Here is a 24,395-nt window from a genome sequence, read left to right as displayed (position 1 = left end):
GCAGATTAAATGCAACACGGAATCCTGGTTGAGATTCTGGAACAGAAAAAGGACATCAGAGAAAAAGCAGATAAAATCCAAATAAAGTCTACCATTTAGTTAACTAATGTAGCAATGCTGGTTTCTTAGTTTTTACAAATGTGCCCTGGTAATGTGAGATGGTAGCATTAGGGGAATTTGAAACTAGCTGAGGGATATATGGGAAATTTATTTTTTGCAACTTTAGTGTAAATTTTAAAAAGTTTAAAATCTGCACACAAACAATAAAGAGTAGAAAGAAACACGGCCAAGTGTTAGTAATAAGTATGTTGGAATGTCCTCTTTTTGTCAAGTGTCTTTAATTAGGGTTTATTCCTCTTATTTTAAACTTTTATTATTTCTTTTTTAAAAAAAGATTTATTTATTTTAGAGAGAGAGAGCACGGGGAGGGGCAGGGGGAGAGAGAGAGAGAGAGCATCTCAGGCAGGTACCCCCCCTCCCCTCAGGCGGAGCTGGATGCCATACCGGGAGATCATGACCTCAGCCCAATCCAAGAGTCGGAGGTTCGACCGACTGAGCCACCCAGGCACCCCAAACTTTTATTATTTCTGATTAGAAGTCTATTACTTTTATAGTGACATAAAGTGAAATAAAGAATTTTGCACAATACCTAAATGATCTCATTTAATCCTCACAACCAGCTCAGAAAATATTCTTTGCCCCATTTTACAGATGAGGAAACAAACTCAGAAGTCAGTAATTTGTTTCAAGTTAGATACCAAGCAAGAGGGCTCTCGCCTAAGCAGATTTCTCTTTAGCCCAAGGAAGAAATTTTAACTAGAAATGTCCGAAGGTATGAGAGTCCTGGAAAGGTGGTGAGCTCCCCATCGGTAGAGGACCGTGTGTCCGGGACACTGCATCTTTCTCCGCAGACGCAAAGGGCAGGGCTGTGTCTCTCTTGGGAGACCAAGAACTACACCAGGCGGGCCGCGTTTCCGCCTTCTAACTGGGAGGACGGCGGGGGCAGGTCGGGGGGCGGGGCGCGGCTGGGGCTTCTCCTTCATCTCCATCAGCGCCCCCCACCCCCCGCACCATGGGATACATCACAGACAACCGGGGACGTGGGGACCAGCCTTCCTTTAGTCAGAGCCTCCAGGCGTCGGGCCCTGATCTAGACCTTCGGCGTCGCGCCGCCAAGGTGAGAGGGTAGGCACTGCGGCCCATTTTAGGGCTAAGGAAACCGAGGCGGTCTGAGGGCACGCGCGGGGTCGCTGCTCCCAGAGACGGAGAGGCCCCGCCCACGTTGGCGGAGCGACCCCGCCCACATCGGCACGGCGCGGGGCGCGGAGGGGCGGGGCGGGGCGCGGCGGGGCGCGGCGGGGCGGGGCGGGGCGCGGCGGGGCGGGGCTGAGGGATCAGCGCGCGGAGTGCGGTCACTTGGTAGGCGTCCAGAGAGCCGTGAGGACCATGGAGCCGGTGTCGCTGCAGGACTTCGTTTGCGCCCTGGACCTCGCCTCCCTCCCGCGTGTGCTGCGGGTCTGCTCGGGGGTCTACTTCCAGGGTGAGTGAGGGGCCGCGACCCCGCGACCCCCGCCCCCGCCAGGCTCTAGCTGCGTGGTGCTGCAGGGGCGCTGCCCGGGCGACGGAAACCGAGCCACGCTGCCACTGCCCAAGCCCAAGTGTGACTTGGGGCCACACTCAACCTCTCTGGGCCTCGGCTTTTGCTTTCGTGGAATGGGAGAGCGCTGATTGCCCCGCAGGGTGATGATGAGAAGTCAATGAGCTTAGACACTCAGGTGGGAGGAACCGAGCCAAGCGAGGGTGAAACCGCTGTGCGCACAGACCGAGGTCTGACCGTGGGAAAACGGAACATCAGGGCTCGTGCCAGGTCAGCCCTCCTCTCCGCGTGCTCTCCCACTCCTCCCCCTTGACGCCTATCTACGCGCCTTCCAGCCCCCTTCGTCCACGGCTTTGCAACCTGATCTATCAGCTCTTCAGTTCTCCGGTTAAATCGCTACTCCCCCCAGCCGGCTTCCCCGCTCGCTCTCTGCTCCTGGCGCACCTGCACATCTGCCTACATGGTTCCCTGGGATAGGTACATAGCAGGGGCTCAGTCGCTAGTTGCTGCCTGAAGGAGAAGAAGGGAGAGATGGACAGGCAGTGTGGAGGGGAGGGGTAGCTGCTCGGAGGGTGAGGCGCCGGAGGAAGAGGGAACTTGGAGACTGGTTGGAGGGGGAGAGGCTCCTTCCTTAGAAAGCAAACGAATGCAGGGGTGCCCTGCCGTATCTCTTCCCTCTTTCTCTTCCCTTGCTTTGCCACAGCAGCCTCCAGTGAAGTGTTCTGAGGCTCCAAGGGGGGGCTTCCTAGACCAAAGGGGAGACACATGGAGGGCCACGCAGGTGGCAGCATGCACCACCACACGCTGGGTTTGGCCAGGTCCACTTGGGAATCTGGCAGATGTGGGTTCAAATGCTGACTTCTCCTCGGGGGCTCCCTGCAGGCGCCTCTGCTGTTTGCACTCCTGCTGACATCCCCTGACAGGCGTGTCACAATGGCTGCTTCCTCATTCTGCCTGACCCTGGGCGTGGGAAGTGGTGGACGTTTGGTGAGAGAAGGCCCTGGGCGGAGGCCAGGGGGTGGGAGCAACGGGAGCCTGCTGCGTGGTGAGGGGTTCCCACTGTACAAACACCCTGGGCTGGAGTCCCCGTTCCGCCCCCTTTGACCTGATCATCTGAGGACCCCACCCAGTCTCACCCAGGCACAGCTCATTATTTAGGACGGGGAACCAGTTCTCCCTCGGAGGCCACTTGGGGGTCTTTACTGCAAAGCACATCTGCAGTCCGGTGCCCAGCACCCCAGCTGCTATTTGCACCAGCCCTGAGGGGCCGCCCCCTGAAACTGCAGACAGACCTACAGTTTATGAGCCCATGTGCGTTTTCCTGGGATAAGGGGTGGGATTTTCATCCGCTTCTCAGGGCCATTGTGAAAGCTGTGCTGGGGATGCCTTGGAAGTGTGGGGGGGTGGGGTGGGGTGTCAGGTGGTGGCCTTAGGGCTGACCTATGTGTGCTGTCCCGTCCCGTGTCAGCAGAGAGAGCCTGTCCACCCCGTGGGGGAGATCTTTATCGAGCACTCTCTATGTTCTGGACACTGCTTTAGACACTTAGAATCGTTGAGTGGGGCCGCTGTGCTTGATGGTGGCAGCCCAGAACCCTGCCTCCTGCGCCCACCCTGTCAGTGGCCCTCCGTTTTCACCCGTGCTGCCTTTAACCACAATTCACGTGAAGAAGAAAGCACCAGCGCGGGTGTCAGGCTGTGTGTGACCTCCAGGCAGTCACTGCACTTCTCTGGGCCCGACGTGGTAGCCATACGTAGGCAGCTGGGACTTAGGGCTACTTACTCGCCCAGGACCTCAACACCCACTTAGAGGCGAGGCCTGTGGCAGCTACAGGGGTGCTGGGACGGACCAGCCCCGCCTCGCCTGGGAGCTCCGCTTGGGAGGCATGGGGACGGGGAGAAGGTCAGAGAAGTGTCTCACAGAGGTGTCTGCCCAGCGCTAAAAGAAGGCACAGGCAGGGTTCCTGCTGCCTGAGTCCAGTCGAGCCAGGGGCCCTCTGGTGGGGAAAGACAGGGAAGGCCACCCCGGGTAGCAGGAACATGTGCAGAGTGGAGGCAGAGCGCGGCCTGTTGCGGGGGCAGGGTGCAGGCCAGCCAGCACTTGACTCTTGCGGGCCCCCGGGAAACTGGATCTCTCTCTCTGCAGGCTCCATCTACGAGATCTGTGGGAATGAGTGCTGCCTCTCCACAGGGGACCTGATCAAGGTCACTCAGGTTTGCCTCCAGAAGGTGGTCTGCAAGAACCCAGGAACAGGCCAGACCATGGAAATTGCCCCCAACTTCTCTGGTAAGGCAGGCAGCTCTGTGTCCCCCGCCCCAGGGCACTGGCCCCCTTCAGCCCAGCATGCACTCCCACCCCTCTCATTTGCACCTGGGCTCTCCCATCCCCCACTGCCCTGCCCCAAGGCCAGGGATGTCCTCTGAGTGGTCTGACAATGCCCTTACCCTGGGGTGGCTGCACCCTCTCCGTGTCCATCTCTCTGGTCACATCTGCCTCTCTGGCTGGGACTTTCTTTGTTCTAGGTCTTTGCCTACGTGCTTGTCTCTGTGTTTGCTCACACATCCCCTCGCCACACATTTACTGACACGTGTGTGCCGGGCCCTGTGCTCAGGGCGGGGGCGGGGGGGGGCTCAGGATGAACCCAGCGCAGCCCTCTCCAGCGGGAGCTTCCCCGATGGCAGCAAGAGGAGGGCAACAGTAGATGCGGAGTTTAGAGAGGGTTCCTGGCAGGAGGAGCCTGCCTCAGGGGTCTGTGCAGGCTTCCTGGAGGAGGTGGCACCTGAGCGGGAGGAAGGACTCCCAGAGGGAGTAACACAGTGAGGAGCATGTGCGTATCTGGCCCTCCAGAAATGACAGCTCGGTTCCAGCAGGGGGTGTGTAGTGGGCCGTGGGCCAGGACGCTGAAGCCAACGGTGTGGATGAGAATCCCGGCTCTGCCTGCTACTAGCCATGGCCAGTTCCTGGCACCGCTCTGTGCCTCAGCGTACTCCTCTAGAGCAGGGTAGTCAGGCTTGAGGTGAGGGGTCAATGAGTTGCCCAGAATGAAGGGCTTAGAACAGGCGTGGCCCAGAGCAGATGTAGTCCGAGGGCTCCTTCTTGTATGCCTTCCTGTGATGGCCTGAATGGGACGGGGGAGGGCTTGGGTTCCCGGTGAGGGGCAGGCGGTGGGGAGGCAGGCGGGAAGCAGATTGTTAGAGGGCTTTGGGGGGCCACGGGCATAGTTTGGTCTTTGAGAGCACCGAGGAGCCAGTGAGGGTTTTAAATATGGAAGTGGTGTGCTCTGTTTTGTATTTTGAGGGTTTTTCCTTTTATTCTGAAATGTGTTCAAGTTCACAGAAGACTTGCTAAAACCACTGTACACCCTTTATCCAGATTTACCAGTTAGTTGTTTTCCAGTTCACCAACATTTTGTTACATTGCTTTCTCTGCCTCTCTCCACACACATGCACATACACGAACATATATTACTATATGTGTATGTGTATATATGTATTTTTTCCTGGGCCATTTGAGAATGAATTGCAGACATGATAACCATTTTAAAGGTTACTCCTTGTATTTACTAATATTCCTCCTAAGTACAAGGATATTTGTTCATAAAACTATAGTTAAGTGATCAAATTTGGAAAATTTAATATTGATATAATACTACTGTCTAACCTAGTCTATTCAGATTCCAACAACTGCCCTAATAAATGTCCTTTATTAGTCGGTTTCCCCTTGATCCAGAAACCAATCCCAGATCACATCGATTTCTTTCTTTTTTTTTAATAGGAATTTCCTTCTCCCTTTTTTTTTTTAAGAGAGAGAGCACACGCGTGTGAAAGGGGGAGAGAGAATCTTTAGCAGGCACCACACCCAGGTACACCCAGTGCAGACGTGGGGTTTGATCTCATGATCCTGAGTTCATGACCTGAGTCAAAATCTAGAGTCAGACGCTTAACAGACTGAGCCACCCAGAAGCCCCCAGATCACATACCGATTTCCTAATCTCCTTCAGCCTTTGTCTTGACATCAACTATTTGAAGAGTCTAGACTTGTTCTTTTGGATGTCCTTCAGTCTGGGTTTAGTGTGATGTTGCCTTGATTAGACTCGTGTTGGGCATTTTGCAACAGGAAAACTCTGGAAGCGATGTCTGGGTGTGGGCTGTTTTAGGCTGGTATACAGTGGCAGGAGAAGCGGGAATGGGGACAGGGGGAGAAGTGGATGGGGGAAGAATAGTCGGGCCACCGGAATTGGCGGACGGGATGTGGGGCGAAGGGGGGTAGTCAGAGGTCATTTGGCTAGGAGCTCCTGGGTTTCTCGTGTGGGAGAGAGGGGGACAGTGGCGCTGCCCCAGCATGGGGTAATCGGTGTTGGATGTATGGGATTGGAATGGTGGTGAGGAATACGGAAGCAAAGTTGGCAGAGTTGGAGGTAGGTATGACTCAGGAGGTAGGCAGATGTGGCCATTGTCAGTGTCTTTTGGGAGGTCCATCCCTGCTCTGTCGACAATCCCTCTGTGTTCTCGCCTCTCCGAGTAAGGAGGAACTGTCCCCATCTCTACCTGTCACTGTCCCTTCACACATGGTCGCTGGCTGCTTTTTGCCCCTCAGCCCTGCTGCCTGGATGTCCAGATGCTTGGCGCTTGTCTTTGGGGGATTCTGACTGGGTTCTCTGCGGCAGACCGGGGCCTGGTATGTGTGGCCCTGGACCCAGCAAGGGCCCATCCCACCTTGACACCCTCTGCTGTGCCCCACAGGCCACTTCAGCCCCCTCACCGGCCCTCAGAGCTACACAACCTTGGAGGAGTTGGTCTCCGCTGCAACCCAGCGCTCCAGGAAGCTGCCCATTGGCTTCATGTCGACACACAGAATCACCACAGAGTCCAGGGTGGTGCCCAGGGACCAGCCCCTCCTGCTTGAGGATGTGGAAGCATACCATGGGACCTACCGTGCCCGCTGTGTGCTAGACACCAAAACCCAGCAGTTCATTCTACACCTGCCCCTCTCCCAGAAGGGGCCCTTCTGGGAGTGGCAGCCTGGCGCCCCTCAGCCCCTGCTCCAGGCCCTGCAAGACCCAGCCCTGAGCGACCGCCTCTTCACCTGCCCCACCCTCCCCTGGCAGTCCCTGATCCTGAGGCCCCAGTATGAGCTCCAAGCCATCATGCACAGTGAGTCGTCTGGGCAGGTGGGGGAAGGTTGGTGGGGCGAGAGAGGGGCCCCTGGGAAGCTGCTCAGATGGAAGGTACCCCAGGGGCCAGGTTGCTTACCCAGTACCTAACAGAATAAAGAGTTTCAAATGGTGGGAAGTTAGTAAAAGGAGACAGGAAAATGAGGGAACTTAAGAGTGAGGTCCCACACTTAATAAAATCAGTCAAAAGTTAGATTGTGTGCTTGCTAGCAACTAGGACAAAGCCGCAGTTACAGAGTAAAACCTTGACCATTTGCTCAGGAGGAACAGATTTTCCTGCCTCTGGGGAAGACGGGATTGTTCCTCAAGGTCCTCTCCTGTCTGGGTGACAAGGGCACTGGGTGAATCCCTAGCTGTTTCATGGGCTGTTTCTGAGGACAGGCTGGAGGCCAGTGCAGAGCAGGGCTGGTGAAACAGGCAGAAGCTGCCCAGGTCTGGCCGCTCGGAGGCTGAGCCGGAGCGGAGCCCAAATGAGTGCCCTGGGGGACAGAGTTTGAGGTTCAGCTCTCTGGCAGTTACCGAGGGAGCAGATGCTCACGGTGGCTGGGGGGCTCCAGAGCCAAGTGGGAATGCTTTATGCTGATTTTTAAAAATCTTTGAAAACCATTATGGAAAAATTCAAACATATACAAGCAGAGGGTAGTATAACAGACCTCTGGGACCCCATCACCTGACATCACAGTTATTAACTCAGGACCTGTCTGTCTGTCCTGTTTCATCTCTCCCCACCCTGCCCAATTATTTCAAAACAAACCCCAGGTGTCTTATTATTTCTCATATAAATACTTCAGTGTGTCTCTTTTAAAAATAATTTTTTTTAACAGACACGCAATACCGTCATCACACCAAAAAAATTAACAGTAACTCCCAATACCACTATTTGGTGTTTGAACTTCTCTGCTGTCTCATAAATTGTTCTACAGTATATTCACAGCAGGATCCAGATAAGATCCACAAGACTGCTGTTGATTGTTAGGCCTTTTACACCTGTTACTCTATAGGTTCACCTTTCCTATTTTTCTTATAATTAATCTGTCGAAGGGACTCGGCCATTTGTCCTGTAGACTCTCTCACATTTTGAATTTTGTTGCCAGCATCCTCGTGATGGAGCCAGCGTGCGTCTGACCCCTGTATTTCCTGTTGCGTTGGGCCCAAGGCCACCCCCAGGGGAAAGCAGGTGTTCAGCATCACTGGTTGTATGGGCTAAGGACAGGAAACCACCCCCACCAGTGAGAGGATGCTGGTAGCACTCGCAAAACCATGTCCCCAGGCGCAAGCCGAGGACCAGCCTTGCAGGCGGGCTTGTCCAGGGTTAGAAGCCTAGGCCCACTGTTCGCTCTTTTCTGCACATCTGTAAACAGGCCCTCAGAGGTTTGACCAGACTCAGGAGGCAGTTCTCATGGCTACGTGAGGTGTGGGGCAAGGAGATCCCCCGGCTCTGTGTCTGTCCGCAGCCTGGCTTACAGCACCAACCTTGCCCCGCGGTGTTGATCAGATGCAAGGGATGGGCCAGCATTTGTGATGTGCGTGGCTGTTGCTGATCCCCGCCTTAGATCCGTGATTGCCTGAGGAACTGCAGTAGTGGTTTTAATCCTCGTGTTCCTTCTTCATCGAGTAGTCAGGAAACTACTACAAAACCCACCCACCCCACCGCTTTGGTTCGCTTGTACGAGAAGTATGGGACATTGTGTTGATATATGTCAAGGTCCCAGGGCACCATTCTCCCACCACTCTGGCAGACCTGGCCGGGTTCTGCCTGTTTCACCAGCCCTGCTCTGCACGCTGTCTCCAGCCTGTATGGAAGACCGTCCTAAGAAATGACCTATACTTTGTTTACTCGTTCTTTTTTAAAGATTTATTTGAGAGAGAGAGAGAGAGAGAGAGAGAGAGCGAGCGCATGTTGGGGAGGGGCAGAGGGAGGGAGAGACTCTCAAGCAGACTCCTCACTGAGCGCAGAGCCTCCCTCGGGGCTCGATCTCACATCCCTGAGATCACGACCTGAGCTGAAACCACAAGTCGGATGCTTAACCGACTGAGCCACCCAGGTGCCCGTTTACTAGTTTTTAAAATGAATTGGCTCCCTAGCATTCTTCAAATATGATTATTTAGGTGTTGTTTTTAAATCATCATTGTGAACTCACAGATGAAATATTTTCAGTGTTCCAATCCACTGGAATTATCATTGATGCTCACATTATCTCCGCCTTGGCCCATGGGAGCCTTTTCAGTTTGGCTCCTGAGTCCTTTTGACACACATCTACATGGTCTTGAATAGATTTTTCTTGCTTTCTGATATAAGAGGTTCCAGACTGTTACATATTTCTATCCCAGGAAGTTCTCTCTTTCCCAGGGAGCCCTGGCATCTTGTGGGAAATGGCAGTAAGAGACCACAGTCTGGGGAACCAGGGCTTTTAATGGTGGGTCGGGCGTGGGGGCTGCCCTGGATGATGAGGCAGTTCAGGTAATTCATAAAGTACTTTGAAGAAAAAAACCAGAACAGTATAATGAACCTCCATGTGCCTATCTCCCAGCTGCAACCAGACATCAGCTCCCCTGGCACAGAGCAAAAATCCCAACACTGTCACCTGAGGCACGTCACCACCCGAGCCTCAGTGTTCCTCTGTGAGGAAGGAGGATGCTCCTCGCTCCGTCTTGCGTGTGGTATGGCTCAAACGCAGTGGACATGGGCTTACAGAGCCACCTCCTGAGTTTATAAACCAGGTACTAACCAATGCCCAGAGAGGAAACAAGTTGCCAAGGTCATTAACCAGTGTTTTTATTTTTATTTTTCTTAAAGATTCATTCATCTATTTTAGAGAGAGAGAGAGATAAAGCGCAAGCGGGAGGGGCAGAGGGAGAGGCAGAGAGAGAATCCCAAGCAGACTCGGCTCTGAGTGAGGAGCTGGACTTGGGGCTCGATCTCACGACCCTGAGATCATGACCTGAGCCGAAATCAAGAGTTGGACATTTCACTGACTGAGCCACCCAAGTGCCCCTCTTGATGTAGTTTTATCTCTTTATTTAAAATTGCAGAAAGGAGGGACGCCTCGGTGGTTCAGTCGGTTAAGTGTCTGCCTTCGGCTCAGGTCATGATCCCGGGGTCCTGGGATCGAGCCCCGCATCGGGCTCCCTGTGGAGCAGGGAGCCCGCCTCTCCTTCTGCCTGCCACTCTCCCTGCTTGTGCGTGCGCTTTCTCTCTCTGACAAATAAATAAATAAAATCTTAAAAAAAACCCAAAACCACAAAAATGCAGGAAGGATTTGGAAACGTAGCTTATAAAATTACATTCAAAAATCAATTAAAGTTTAAAAAGTGGTTGAAAGAGGGGTGCCTGGGTGGCTCAGTTGGTTAAGCGACTGCCTTCGGCTCAGGTCGTGATCCTGGAGTCCCGGGATCGAGTCCCACATCGGGCTCCCTGCTCGGCGGGGAGTCTGCTTCTCCCTCTGACCCTACCCCTTCTCATGCATGCTCTCTATCATTCTCTCTCTCTCTCAGTAAATAAATAAAAATCTTTAAAAAAATAAAAAGTGGTTGAACGAATTAGATATCTGATGCTATTAACAAATTATCAACTAATTATTATCTAGATGTGGTAATGGCATTGTGGGTATGTTTTTAACTTTATCCCTTCTCTTAGAGACACACACTGAAAGGTCAAGATGACATGTGATTGTCCTGATTCAAAATAACCCAGGGGCGGGGGACAAACAGGGTATGAATGAAAGAAGATGGGCCGCGAATGAAATACTGAAGCTGGGTGGTAGGGGGTTCACTATACTATTCTACTTTTGTAAATGTTTAAAAATTTCTATCGTCGCTTTTGAAAAGAGGTTAAGGAAAAGAGTGAGCAAGGAACCTGATGCCATAGGAAAATGCTGGCAGAACAGAACAGGGAAGAGGTCAGCCAGTCCAGATATCTTTGCTGGGGTGCAGGGACACCCCTGGGCTGGTGTGTGGGCCACCCCCTGAGCTGACCTCCCCTCCCCACAGTGCGCAGGACCATTGTCAAGATCCCCTCCACCCTGGAGGTCGATGTGGAAGATGTTACCGCCTCCTCTCAACACATCCACTTCATCCAACCGCTGCTGCTGAGTGAGATCCTGGCCCGGGGAGGCCCCTTCCCTCTGCCCACGGAGATCCTGGAAACTCCGGGGGGGCCCCCCATCTTCGTCGGCCCGTGGGTAGGCTCCTTACAGAAAGGCCAGCGGCTCTGCATCCATGGCCTGGCCTCACCACCCTGGCGGATCCTGGTCTCAACCAAGGGCCGGAAGGTGCCCAGACACTTCATGGTCTCTGGGGCTTATCAGGGCAAGCTGCGGCGGCGGCCGAGAGAGTTCCTCACGGCCTGTGACCTCCTGGGTGCTCTCCAGCCGGGCCAACCGCTCCGGGTCGTGGCCACAAAGGACTGTGAGGGCGAAGGGGTAGAGAGCCCCGGGTTCACCTCCCTGGCTGTGGGCGACAGGCTGGAGGTGTTGAGGTCTGGCCAGGCCCATGGGGCTGAAGGCCAGGACATAGATGTCTTGGTGTGTCAGCGGCTGAGTGACCAGGCTGAGGAGGAGGCGGAGGAAGAGTATGAAGAGGTAGAAGATGAAGACCAGATTCTGCTGCCCCTCTACTTCTCCAGTAGTTTTGTGGAGGAGATGAATGATAACCGGCGCTACAGCCTGGAAGATCTGATGGCCCAGTTTTCACTGCCCTGCGAAGTCAAGGTGGTGGCCAAGGAGAGCAGCCATCCTGCTGACCCTCTGCCCTCCTTCCCAGGCCTGCGGCTGGAGGAGAAAATCATGGAACCCTTCTTGGTGGTCAGCCTCGACTCCAACCCTAAGATGTGCTTCGAGATCCCTCCCCGGTGGCTGGACCTGACCGTTGTGGAGACCGAGGGGCAGCCTGGCCAGCCAGCTGGGCGCCCCCCGGTAGCCACAGTAGAGGAGGTGACAGATGCCTTCTACTACACCCTCCGGCGGTTACCAGCCTTCGAGAAACAACCCCCTCCTCCTAGGCCCCCCAAAAGTCGGGGCCTCCGTGGGCAGAAGAAACAAAGCGGCATGGACAAAAGTGCCCAGGTACCAATATGCCAAAGGGGGCGGGGAGGGGAACCCGCCGGGGTTGCTGCGGGGCCTGCCCGTTCCTTGTCCTGCCTCACGTCTCGCTCTCAGCTGTACAGAACTTGCAGTTTCTACACTCACACACTGTGCACCCATTCTTCTTACTCGATCCTGACAATCTGATGCTGGTGTGATGATTCCTATTTTATGGGCGAGACAGTGAGGACTCGGAGACCTGGAGACTTGCCCAGAGTCCCAGTCCAGAAGTGGGGGGCCTGAGCCAGAGCGTGAGCTTCCCCAGCTGTCCCCTCATTCGGGCTTCATCAGCGCTCACCTAAAGCGCGTCAGCAGCCTCTCCCCCGCCTTCCCACAGCGGTCAGAATGGCCTCCCAAGCCCTTCCCTGGTCATCGATGGGCCTCGGCCCCATCCTCTGAACCTCCAGTGGCTCCCCTTGGCCCCGGGGGTAATGTCAGCCCCCTAGCGTGGCGTCCAGGGAGGGTCCTTTATAAGCTGACTTCAGTCCCCCACCCCCAGATGGCCAGACCCATCTTCCTCCACCCACTCCGGTCCACACTCAGCCACAGAGAAACTCCCACAGCTTCCTCAGCACACCAAGATTCCTGCCTCAGCACTTCATGCGTGCGCCTTTTGCCAGAATGTGCTTCCTCTTTGCAGTGGGCAAGGCTCAGCTCAGGCTTCCTCTGGCAGCGACAGCCTCCCCCCCACCCCCACGGCCGTATTCGCACTGCCACGTGGTACACGGCCTGGGGGTGCCGGTAGGGGTGGGGGCAGGCAGACAGTGCCAGTGAGCGCTGAACTGACCCAAACCGAGTGACAGGCACGGGGAAGGACCTGCTTGCGGCGCGGTTCACTCGCCCCGTGGCCTGAGCTCTCCGGTTTCCCGCCCGTGAACCTGGGGTGAGGTGACTCAGCGCGGGCGGCTTAGCTGTGGCCCGCCGGGTGTCTGCTCTGCGGCCGGCGCCTTACCGGCATGGGCCCTCCCTCCCTTCCCCCCCTTCCCCCCCTTCCCCCCCCCCCCCCCCGCCAGCTCTCGAGACGTCCCTGTGAGTTGGGCGCTGAGAGATGGCTCTCCCCACCGCGGGGAAGACAAGAGGCACAGAGAGGGAGAGTAGTTGACCTGAGGTCACACAGCTAGCAAACGGCAAGCTGGGGTTTGACGCCGGGTCTGACGGCCCAGCCCGGGCACCGAGCTGCGGGGCTCTGCTGGCAACAGATGACCTGCGTCAAAAGCACGTTGTAAAGTGTAGCAAGCTTGCTGTTTGGGGATCTGGGGAAACTCGTATTTTGTACCGCAAGGGTAGGTGGTGGGATGGCAGCGGAAGTGAGAAAGATGAATCTGGAGCAGTTTTGGCCCCAGAAGGGACTTGCATCTGTGGAGGAGGGGGAAGGGCAGTTGTTTTCTGACAGAACAGAGAACAGACCAGGGCATCTGAAACACAGGCCTTCCTGACAGCCTGGGAGAGAACATAGTACAAAAAATTGAGAGACTTCAGTCCCCGCTTTTGCTCCTGTTGGAAGGGACTTTGGGCCCAGTCACTGCCCTTGATCCTGCAACTTTGCTGATCTCTGCGCATCAGCATTCCCCACCGCTGAGCCGGGGCCCTGCATCGTTTGCTTTCCAAGGCGTAGTGTGTTAGAAAGAGCACGAGCTTTAGAGGTCACGGACATGGTTCTGGGTCTGAACCCTGGCCCAGCTCGCAGTCCTGTGTGAGGTATGATATGGCACACTCTGAGCCTGTTTCCTCGTGGGTGCATTGGGAACTCAAACAGCTACTTGGAGGGTCCCCCGAGGATAAACGGACAGGTGTGCATATGGCCTAAGGTGGGCGTTCAGCAAAAGTCCTCCTCCTTCTGGGGCCCCTCTCAGCTCTGGCGCTCTGTCCTGAGATTTTGTGACTGCTTTTTGCCCCTTCAGCAGCAGACGTGAAGGACACTGACTGAATCCCCTCTGTGGAGAAACTCAGGGCACCCTGTCTCTAGCCCCCAACCCTTTCGTCTCTCATCCTGGCCTGTCTCCCCTGCCAAAGAATATTTCATGCGCTAGAAACAAAAACGCTTGGGGTCCCAGGAAGCCCTACCCTGAACAGGAAGTCAAGAGGGGAGCAGAGGAAGTGACATTTGAAGGAAATTATATTACATGGACTCGGCTGCCCCATTTCTTGGTACCCTGCTGACTTCTGCTTTTTCTCCTACTTAGTATTCTCGAGTCTCAGAACTGCAGCAAGCCCCTCTGCTCCCCAAACCCAAGATGAAGACCCTGCCACAGAGTGCCAAGGACAGCTCAAATACATACAGCAAGATTTCTGCCCACGTGAAGGGCCTCAGGTACACTACTAAGTCCATCACAGAAGATCCAGGTGAGTCCCTGTGAGCCCCTATTCACCGTTGCCGTTGCTTCTCCCCTGCTTACTCTGCTCCTGCTTGTACCTCTGACGGCAGCAGGGCCCTGCCCTCGAACAGACCCTTCTGCAGTCCCAGTTGGACAGAGAGGCTTTTAAGGGATGGGCTTAGGGGCGCCTGGGTGGCTCAGTCGGTTAAGTGTCCGCCTTCAGCTCAGGTCATGATTCCAGGGTCCTGGGATCGAGCCCTGTGTCCGGCTCCCTGCTCCGTGGGGAGTCTGCTTCTCCCTCTCCCTCTCCCTCTGCCCCTCCACCCACTTGTGCTCCCTTCCTCAGATAAGTAAAATCTTAAAAAAAAGAGAGTGGGTCCCTACTGTCCCTCTTCCAGGGGCTCCAGAGTCCTGGCAAGGAAAATGAGTTCATCTCCAACATACTACCCTCCCCGAGGCACGCAAGGGGAATATTTACACAGTATTCAGACAGAATAATTTGTAGTTTCTGGTCTAGCAGGGACCTTAGAGCACCCTGACCAACTCCTTCCCTGTCCGGTGCCCTAAAAAGGGGAAGGAACCTGCTTAAGGCCAGAGATCATCATTGACTTGAACTCTTTTGTAGATAATGATGAACATGATTACGAAGAAGTACTTGAGAAATTTCAGAATACCCTTTAGATGATGGAGGAACCCTGCTTCCTGACTGCTGTTTCTCAGGGAATCTCTGATACCAGCCAACCGTTACAAGCCTTTACAAGACCTCAGACGAGATCTCATGAAATCAGATCGTGGACAGGAAACGGCTTTGTGGCGACCAACGTGAAAAGGGATGGCCATTGTACCAGTGCTTCCCTCAGGTTCTAGGTTCCTGCCACTGAGGGCTGGCTTGTTTGGGCCCAGCACCTTAGGCTTGACTCCCTCAGCCTCAGAGCTTTGGTATACGGAGGAGCCAACATCCGTGTCTCACTGGTTGGTGCAGAAAGGAATCCGAGACCACCAGCCTTGATGGTGGCGGCACAATGTTTCCTGCCTCTTGGTAAAGGGGACTCGATCCGGAACACACTGCCCTGAGAGCCTTTTCTTCTGTTTGCCACCCCCTCGCCCTCCTCCTCCCTCACCAAACTCTAAGTCCCTGAGAGAGCAGGACTGTGTCATCTGTGTAGGATGCAGTACGATAGTTGCACCTGACGATCCAAGATTTTTTCACTCTAAAACCCATAGAATAAAAATGACATCTGGGCATCTGGAAAAATGGGAAGATACCATGTAGTAGGGTCTGTGTGCCAGACCCTTTATAAACATTATCTAAATCTTCAACTCTCTGAATAGACAACAGCCTGATTTTAAAGGTCAGAAAACTAGCTTGAGTGGTCAGGTGCGTCAGGAGGGGTGACTAGTCGTGGGCCGGGGTTAGCATCCCAGCTCACCACCTATCAGCTGTGACTATGAGCAAGTTCTTTTAACCTAAGCTTCAGTTCCTTCACATGTAAAATAAAACTAACGGTTATCTACCTCACAGAATTGTTCTAAGGATCAAATGCGATAATCTTGGTGAAGTATTTAGTACAGTGCCTGGCACGTAATAAACAGTAAGGTTAGCATCATTCCTGTTGACCCAGATCACGTGGCTATACCTGTCTCTAAAGCCTGTGTTCTTTCTCCACCCCCCCCACTGTCTCCCAGTCATGGAATCCTTCCGTGTCTGGAATATACTGAGCTCCTAGACTGGAGATGACGTGTGCAGACTGGTTAGAGAGCCTCTGCATCCAGAGTAACAGAGAGAAACCTGTGTCTATGCAGACACTAACTCAGCTTCCAAGGTCAGTCTAGGCCTGTTCCGTGAGGTGAGACCACAGGCCTCACTTCCTGGAAGTGGTAGGGCTTTGGTTTTTAGACAGAGGTGGTCACAGAACCAAGCACCGTGGTCAGCAGAGGACAGGAGACAGACAAAAAGGTGACCGGAGTCTCGGAGTCTCCGGCTGAGGTGGGAGTGGAGAGTGTGTCTGGAGCTTCCGGATTCGAGGGAGCACGTCTGAGTATGTCCTTCCTTGGTCTGCTGACACTCCACTGGGCCGTCCAGACCCACTTCACCTCCTAGGCCTCCTGGCTTCCGTACCCCAGCATGGAGCTCTCCAGGCGAGCCCCGAGCAGCTAACACAAGCTGCTGGCCTTCCCATGCCTTCCTCCAGAGACCAGCTGAACTGCCCAGAAGGACCCTGAAGAGTGTGCTCCGGGACAAGCAATAAATAAGAAAAATATGGAAGAGAGTTCTTCCTTGGCACAGGACCCCGAGGGCCAAGCCCATATGCAGAATGCCAATAGTTTTCACTTCGACTACTGCATTTAATTGTGGCCCCAGATTGGGCAAGATCACAAAAGGGGGGCAGAAGGGGCTACCAGCTCCTACAGAAGGGGTTTCTGAGTGGCCAGATGCTGCAATGAGAAGCAAGCAAGCAAATTCCTATCTAGGAAAGCTGGGCTGAAAAGGAAAACGTGTTTGAAAACCACAACTGTGAATGCTTTATCACAGCAGTGGGGGTTGGTGGGGACCAGAGGTGGATGATGCCCGTGGGGTGCTTTTGTCTTAACTCTGGAATAAGCCACTGGGCGGTGGGGAGGGTGTTATAGTGGGGCTAGGGGTTCCCCCTGAGCCGTGGCCTCCAAAGCGAGCACACACTCCTGGGAATATACAGGATGTACACTGGGAAACAAAAGAATTATTAGTCCATCCCTTCATATTTATTTTTCCTATCTTTTCTCATTTCTATTTTTTAATGTTTTGTGATGTAGAGAATATGCTAACACAGGAACAGATGTAAATGCTAAATAAATGAACATAAACTGGAGATGCATACTCAAAAATGGATCAAGTTCCGAATTTCCCTCAAATGCATTTTCAAGTTTTTTTTTCAAGATTTTATTTATTTGACAGAGAGAGACACAGCGAGAGAGGGAACACAAGCAGGAGGTGTGGGAGAGGGAGAAGAAGCAGGCTTCCTGCGGAGCAGGGAGTCCGATGCGGGGCTCGATCCCAGGATCCTGGGACCATGACCTAAGCCGAAGGCAGACGCTCACCCAGGCGCCCCTCAAGTTTTTTTTTTTTTTAAGATTTTATTTATTTGACAGAAAGCGAGAGAGGGAACACAAGAGGGAGAAGCAGGCTTCCCGCTGAGCAGGGAGCCCGATGCGGGGCTCCATCCCAGGACCCTGGGATCATGACCTGAGCTGAAAGCAGACGCTTAACGACTGAGCCACCCAGGCACCCCAAGTTTTTTTTTTCTTAAGTAATCTCTACACCCAACGTGGGGCCCAAACTCATGACCCCAAGATCAAGAGTCACATGCTCCACCAACTGAGCCAGCCAGATAGCCCTCCCTCAACTGCATTTTTGTTTTTTTAAAGATTTTATTTGTCAGAGAGAGAGCACGAGCACAAGCAGGGGGAGCGGCAGGCAGTGGGAGAAGCAGGCTCCCCGCTGAGCAGGGAGCCTGAAGTGGGACTCGATCCCAGGACCCTGAGATCATGACCTGAGCCGAAGGCAGACGCTTAACGACTGAGCCACCCAGGCGTCCTGCTCAACTGCATTTTTTTAATAAAAGATCTATTCAGGGGCGCCTGGGTGGCTCAGTTAAGCATCTCACTCTTGATGTTGGCTCAGGTCCTGATCTTGGGGTCCTGGGATCAAGCCCTGTATCAGGCTCTTCGCTCAGTGGGGAGTCTGCTTGAGGATTTCTCTCCCTCTGCCCCTCCCCCTGCTCACACACATGCATGGACACACTCTAAAATCAATCAATCAATCTTAAAAAAAACAACACCCAGATTTATTCATCCACATCAGACACTAATTCTTACCTTCTCTAGTTAAACCTGATGAAGTACTACTATTAACCAAGGAGCCTAATTTCCCACCAGTATACCTAGAGATTCTCTTGAGAACAAGCTGGATTCATTGCTTGGCTTTGACCCTGGGGGTTTCTGAGAACATGGGTTGTGTTGCTGCTCCTGCTGTCTTAACAAACATGCGAGAATACCGTATACTTGACATCCCAGGTGGGCACGAACACCATGAATGCAAGAGCCTCCTGCTCTGGCAGGCAGAGGCTCCAGAAGGCTGGGTTCGTTCTGCTGAGGAGGGCCTGCCTGTGCTCAGAAAATACACAGCTCCTGGGAGGCCGTGTAAACGCCAAGCTGGCAGGGAATTCCGCACCGCAGAGCCGCCACTCGGTGCTACTGGCAACACAGAACCAGCAAGTCCAGGGACACGACCTGGCGTTTTGTATTTCTAGTATTTGACCAATGGGCTGCCACGGGAGGTATTCAACAAATACTTGAATTAAGTAGTTTGTAATTGCTGAATCCTAAAAGACTTCTACGCAGAATCACTGCTATTGCCTCACCCATTGGCGAGCGCTAGCCTGAGAACCAGAGATGTCAACCACTCATAAACCTGTCCTATCATACATTCCAAATTCAAATGTATGGTTTTTAAAAAAAGATTTATTTTGAGAGTGAGCAAGCATGCGAGGCGGGGAGGAGCAGAGGGAGAGGGAGAGGGAGAGAGAAACGCAAGCACACTCTGCACTGAGCAGAGCCCGACGCGGGGGCTCAATCCCACCACCCAGAGATCATGACCTGAGCCGAAACTGCGTCAAGATGCTTAACCAACTGTGCCAAAGCGCCCCTAGAATATATATTTTTTAAAAATATTATTTGAGAGAGAGCACAAGATGGGGCAGGGTCAGAGGGAGAAGCAGACTCCCGCGGGGCAGGGAGCCCGATGTGGGACTCGATCCCGGGACTCCAGGATCCTGACCTGAGCCGAAGGCAGTCGCTTAACCAACTGAGCCACCCAGGCGCCCAAATACATGATTTTTTAACCCGTTTTTAGCCAGTGCCTTTTCTTTCAGAAAATAATGAAGAATGGACAGACTTGCAGATAAACATCCTGGTTGACTGACTTTTAAGCAACAATCTAGCTCCCTGGATAGGAACCACTCTAGGTACAGAAACAACAACCAGACTTGTTCACTTTTAGAAACCGGAGGGTGGGGCATTTTCCACATGGCTGCTGGTAGGTTTCATTTTCAAACACGGTTAAAGCAGTTATAGAATTTTTATTTGCATGTTACACCTCATTAACTTACCTCAGAATTAGTTCTCTTCTTCAAGACATAGCTTACATTCTGGAGTTGTCAAAAAACATCTTTGAAGTAGTTTGCTCTCCCTTAAGAAACAACTGATTACACTGGCCAAAGGCTGTAGGCCTTTAGACAGTCTCATCTTTTTTTTTTAAAGATTTTATTTGAGAGAGTGAGAAAGAGCAAGAGAGAGTACACACAAGAGCAGGGGGAGGGGCAGAGGGAAAAAGGAGAGGGAGAGGCAGGCTCCCCGTTGAGCAGGGAGCCCAACTCGGGGCTCGATCCCAGGCCCCTGGGATCATGACCTGAGCTGAAGGCAGACGCTTAACCAGCTGAGCCACCCAGGCGCCCTTAGACAGTCTCATTCTTGAGGTAAAACGGTAGGTTATCAATTCAGTTATGTGACCACATATTGCTAGAGTCAAGATTAAGGTCCACTTTCTATCTACCAATGGCAATGCTAGATGCTTTGCAAACATTGTTTTACTCAATTTTCACAACACACCTATGAAGAAATGATATAGTTGTCTTCATAAATAGGGAAATGGGAAGTCCTCAGAGCTGACATAGCCTGCTCAAGATCCTAACTAAAAGGGGGCGGAACTTTCCAGAACGCTCGGTGGGACGCGGAACAGCGGCGGCTGCCCGAGATGCGCCCAGCAACGCGCCCCTTCCCACTCCCCCACACCGGCCTCGGCCCTCTCACCGGCTGTAGAAAATGGTGAAAGAAACCACTTACTATGATGTTTTGGGGGTCAAACCCAATGCCACCCAAGAGGAATTGAAAAAGGCCTACAGGAAACTGGCCTTGAAGTACCACCCTGGTAAGAAACCAAATGAAGGAGAGAAGTTTAAACAGATTTCTCAAGCTTACGAAGTACTCTCTGATGCAAAGAAAAGGGAATTATATGACAAAGGAGGAGAACAGGCAATTAAAGAAGGTGGAGCTGGTGGTGGTTTTGGCTCTCCCATGGACATCTTTGATATGTTTTTTGGAGGAGGAGGAAGGATGCAGAGAGAAAGGAGAGGTAAAAATGTTGTGCATCAGCTCTCAGTAACCTTAGAAGATTTATATAATGGTGCAACACGAAAACTAGCTCTGCAAAAGAATGTGATTTGCGATAAATGTGAAGGCCGAGGTGGTAAGAAAGGAGCAGTCGAATGTTGTCCCAATTGCCGAGGTACTGGAATGCAAATAAGAATTCATCAGATAGGACCTGGAATGGTTCAGCAAATTCAGTCTGTGTGCATGGAGTGCCAGGGCCATGGGGAACGGATCAGTCCCAAAGACAGATGTAAAAGCTGCAATGGGAGGAAGATAGTTCGAGAGAAGAAGATTCTAGAAGTTCATATTGACAAAGGCATGAAGGACGGCCAGAAGATAACATTCCATGGTGAAGGAGACCAAGAACCAGGACTGGAACCAGGAGATATTATCATTTAGATCAGAAGGACCACGCTGTTTTTACTCGGCGAGGAGAAGACCTCTTCATGTGTATGGACATACAGCTGGTTGAAGCACTGTGTGGCTTTCAAAAGCCAATATCTACTCTTGACAACCGAACCATCGTCATCACCTCTCACCCAGGTCAAATTGTCAAGCATGGAGATATCAAGTGTGTGCTAAATGAAGGCATGCCAATTTATCGTAGACCATATGAGAAGGGTCGCCTTATCATTGAATTTAAGGTAAACTTTCCTGAGAATGGCTTTCTCTCTCCTGATAAACTTTCTTTGCTGGAAAAACTCCTACCTGAGAGGAAGGAAGTAGAAGAGACTGATGAAATGGACCAGGTAGAACTGGTGGACTTTGATCCAAATCAGGAAAGACGGCGCCATTACAATGGGGAAGCCTATGAGGATGATGAACATCATCCCAGGGGTGGTGTTCAGTGTCAGACCTCTTAATGGGGCCAGTGAAAAACACTGCTGGCATTTTATATGCAGTAGTGAATGAGTGAAGGACTATAATCATAGCTCACTACTTGCTATTGTTTTTAATATTCAACTATAGTAGTGTTTTAAATGAAGAATAAACTCAAATATAAAAGCTCTGAAAAAAAAAAAAAAGATCCTAACTAGAAGGGGAAAGCCAGGATTTCAAACCCAAGTCAACCTATGCTACACGCCTTAGATGATAAAAGTAGTAATTATACCAGCTTAGGAAGAAAAATAACATTTTCACACATTCTACAATAGACCTTTTATTAAACACAGGGATGAACTTTTTGGTATGAAATTGAAAGAACATCTTTCTCCCCTCTGCCCTCATGAGGCTACCACTCTAGAACTTCACAAAAACACACGTTCGGCAGCAGTCATGACAAGGTGAAGGAAAGCGCAATTCTGAAGGTAACACCATGTAACCAACTAAAGGGGGGAACAAAACCAGGCAGAGGTTAGTGGGTTTCTTGGCTAGCTCCCTGCTGAAGGCCCTAGTACTGCTCATCTTCTCTCCACAGGGAATATGACAGGAGCAGAAGCTCCTGACTGTTCTTTAAGTAATAACCGCTCAACTCTATCAGTAGCAGAGTTCTCCCACTTCCATCTGTCCTAACGTTGTAGACAGCTGATTTGTAACTTTTTTTTTTTTTTAAGAGTTTAGCTATTTATCTGATGGGGGGAGAGAGAGCGAGCGAGAGCACAAGCAGGGGGAGGGACAGAGGGAGAAGCAGGCTCCCTGCTGAGCAGGAAGCCTGACTTGGGGCTCGATCCCAAGACCCTGGGATCATGACCTGAGTTGAAGGCAGACGCTTAACTGACTGAGCCCCTCAGGCGCCCCGATTTGTAACTTAAGAAAGTCCGCCCAGGTTAACATTCTTGTCAAGTGCCCAAAATTGAGCTTCAAAAAACAAAAATAACAACAAACAAAAAGCCAGAAGAGCCATAAGTTTCAAAAGGATGTTAAATGAGACCCTTTCTAGATGAAACCTACTCCCTAGAAATCCATTGGCCAAACAGATGCATAGTTGGAGACAACAGTTTAGGAAAACAGGTCCAGCTGGAAAATGCCTTGGGTACTCAATTAGATCCAGTTAGTCTGCATCTGTGGATTTAAAATGATCATCATCCACAGTGGAATAAATGTGTCCCTCGTTGCTAAGAAAATCCACAGCTTGCCTAGAAAGAGAAGGAAAAAAAAAAAGGCTCATTTTCAAACCAATGCAGAAGAAAGGAAACAGACTTCTGGATATGGCCAAACATAGATTTTGCTCACTTCCCACTCTCTACTTTGCTAAGAAGTCACAGCCATTTTGCTCACAGAGGGCTCTTACAGGGCGAAGTGCCAGTAAAACTGCAAAAGTGAGATCATGCATGGAGACTATGGCTATCAGAGCTGCCTTGGACCCCTGTCCCAAACTGTGTAAAGGCCAGAAAATAGAGCCTAACTCAAATGCCAGTCTAAGCAAATTGAAACAAGAATCTAAAAATGCAGTCCAGCTTGCACATGAAACTCCTAGCATAAACAGCTATTTTTCAAAGTTTCTTCTCCTTACCCACCCACCAACCCTCTGGGAAGTAAAGCTGTAGGACGTAAAGGAAAGGAATGCAGGACAGAAATGGGAGGACACCTTCAAACCCTTCAAGACCTTCAGGATCAGTCTAACATATTTAATAATGTTTACTAACAGTAATTTAATAACAGTTAACATATTTATTTTTTATTTTATTATTATTTTTAATAACAGTAATAATTTATAGAGCAACTACTATGTGACAGGGTTTCTGTACCTCATCATCACTGGATCTCTGGGAATTAATCCTTTGGATAGGAATTAATATCTTCATTTTATAAAACAGGAAATGAAATTAGACCTGAGCTTTTCTTTTCTATGGGAACCTAAAATTGTTTTAGGTTTGATTTACAGTAACAAGTAACTATCAAAAGCACCAAAATACTCAAGCTTGTTTGACTGGCTCATCGGAATCAGGAAGCTGCTCGTCTACCAGGGAATCGGAAGGATGTCGGAAGGACCGATAAGGTTTCAGGTCCAGACAAACAAATGCACATCTCCACAGTGGAAACAGTAACACCAATGGGACTGTACATCTGAGGGCCAGGAGCGAAGGATCTCACTCCTCCACACTGAATTCCACAGGAGGTCAAATTTTATCTGGTCAATTTTGTTCAAAATTACATCCCCTGCACATAACAGGAATCATGACTTGTTAAATGAATGACTGAGTCAGTGACGTGACAGTCAGCATCACCTTTGTGAGTCCTTTTTTATCTTTCCATGACCGGACAACCTCCCTTCCATCAATAAAGATGGCGGCTGACAGTTTTATTTTTATTTGTAATTCACTTCTCATCACCAGGAAACCCTGCTAAGGTAAAATGGGTCCAATTCTGGAGCCCCAGCTGATGGAAACCAAATACTCACTTTATTGAGGCTACAGTCATGTGTTGGAGCTGGTTCTTGAGATCATGAAAGTTTAATCCTTCAGGTCTTGGACAAGCCTTAATCAAATTCAGCACCTGAAGATTCCAATGAGAAAGATTTGAGCAACTACTCTAAATCAACTCCCTTATGTAAACCTGAGTCCCCCCCCGCCCCCAGCCTTTTATAAAGATTTTATTTATTTACTTGACAGAGACACAGCGAGAGGGAACACAAGCAGGGGGAGTGGGAGAGGGAAAAGCAGGCTTCCCGCCGAGCAGGGAGCCCGATGCGGGGCTCAATCCCAGGACCCCAGGACCATGACCCAAGCCAAAGGCAGATGCTTAACAACTGAGCCACCCAGGCGCCCCTAAACCTGAGTCCCTTGATAAGAAAGAAATGAGTCAGGTCCTTAGCCTTAGAATCATTAAGGAAGTGACAAATTTAAGACTGTGTCTTGAATTTCTGGAGCCACTCAGTGTTTACCTGGTTTTGGGCCACAGTGAGGCCATTTGCTGGCATGGAGCTATTCCCACCAAAGTTCCCTGTTTCACCCATTCCTGGATTGCTGATAGATGCTCTCCCTGCTGGGGGCTGAATTAAGAAAGAAGTTCACAGCATCAGAAAAATTACCAAGTTAAACACAGTCCTTGTTATTGTGTTATAGCCTGTCAATAAGCAGCTCACAAAAATAATTTAAGCCGTTTT

General features: G+C 51.4%; 2 protein-coding genes and 1 pseudogene across 7 annotated transcripts in view; 2 read left to right on the top strand and 1 right to left on the bottom strand.

Moving 5' to 3' along the window:
- Positions 1–1,399: 1,399 nt before the first annotated feature.
- THEMIS2 (thymocyte selection associated family member 2) overlaps positions 1,400–24,395 on the top strand; it is a 27,083-nt gene continuing 4,087 nt past the window's right edge. For 3 of the 5 annotated variants that reach the window (XM_028114040.2, XM_028114042.2, XM_028114041.2), the window contains exons 1-5: positions 1,400–1,540; positions 3,741–3,881; positions 6,338–6,748; positions 10,759–11,831; positions 14,033–14,192. In XM_028114040.2, coding sequence (XP_027969841.2) covers positions 1,447–1,540; positions 3,741–3,881; positions 6,338–6,748; positions 10,759–11,831; positions 14,033–14,192 — 1,879 coding nt within the window. In that variant the 5' untranslated portion in view covers positions 1,400–1,446. The other 2 variants (XM_028114045.2, XM_028114044.2) reach the window with 2 other exon arrangements.
- Positions 19,963–21,289, top strand: LOC114217216 (dnaJ homolog subfamily A member 1 pseudogene; annotated as a pseudogene).
- RPA2 (replication protein A2) overlaps positions 21,494–24,395 on the bottom strand; it is a 15,007-nt gene continuing 12,105 nt past the window's right edge. For both annotated transcript variants that reach the window (XM_028114046.2, XM_028114047.2), the window contains 3 exons: positions 24,174–24,281; positions 23,691–23,785; positions 21,494–22,425 (listed from right to left, as the gene is read on the bottom strand). In XM_028114046.2, coding sequence (XP_027969847.1) covers positions 22,341–22,425; positions 23,691–23,785; positions 24,174–24,281 — 288 coding nt within the window. In that variant the 3' untranslated portion in view covers positions 21,494–22,340. The remainder of the gene's footprint in view (positions 22,426–23,690; positions 23,786–24,173; positions 24,282–24,395) is intronic.

Source organism: Eumetopias jubatus, unplaced genomic scaffold, assembly GCF_037043125.1.
Source record: "Eumetopias jubatus isolate StellerSeaLion01/CBP00866 unplaced genomic scaffold, mEumJub1_p1.0 scaffold_4, whole genome shotgun sequence".
In the NCBI taxonomy this organism is placed as follows: Eukaryota; Metazoa; Chordata; class Mammalia; order Carnivora; family Otariidae; genus Eumetopias; species Eumetopias jubatus.
This window is presented reverse-complemented; position numbering and strand designations above follow the sequence as displayed.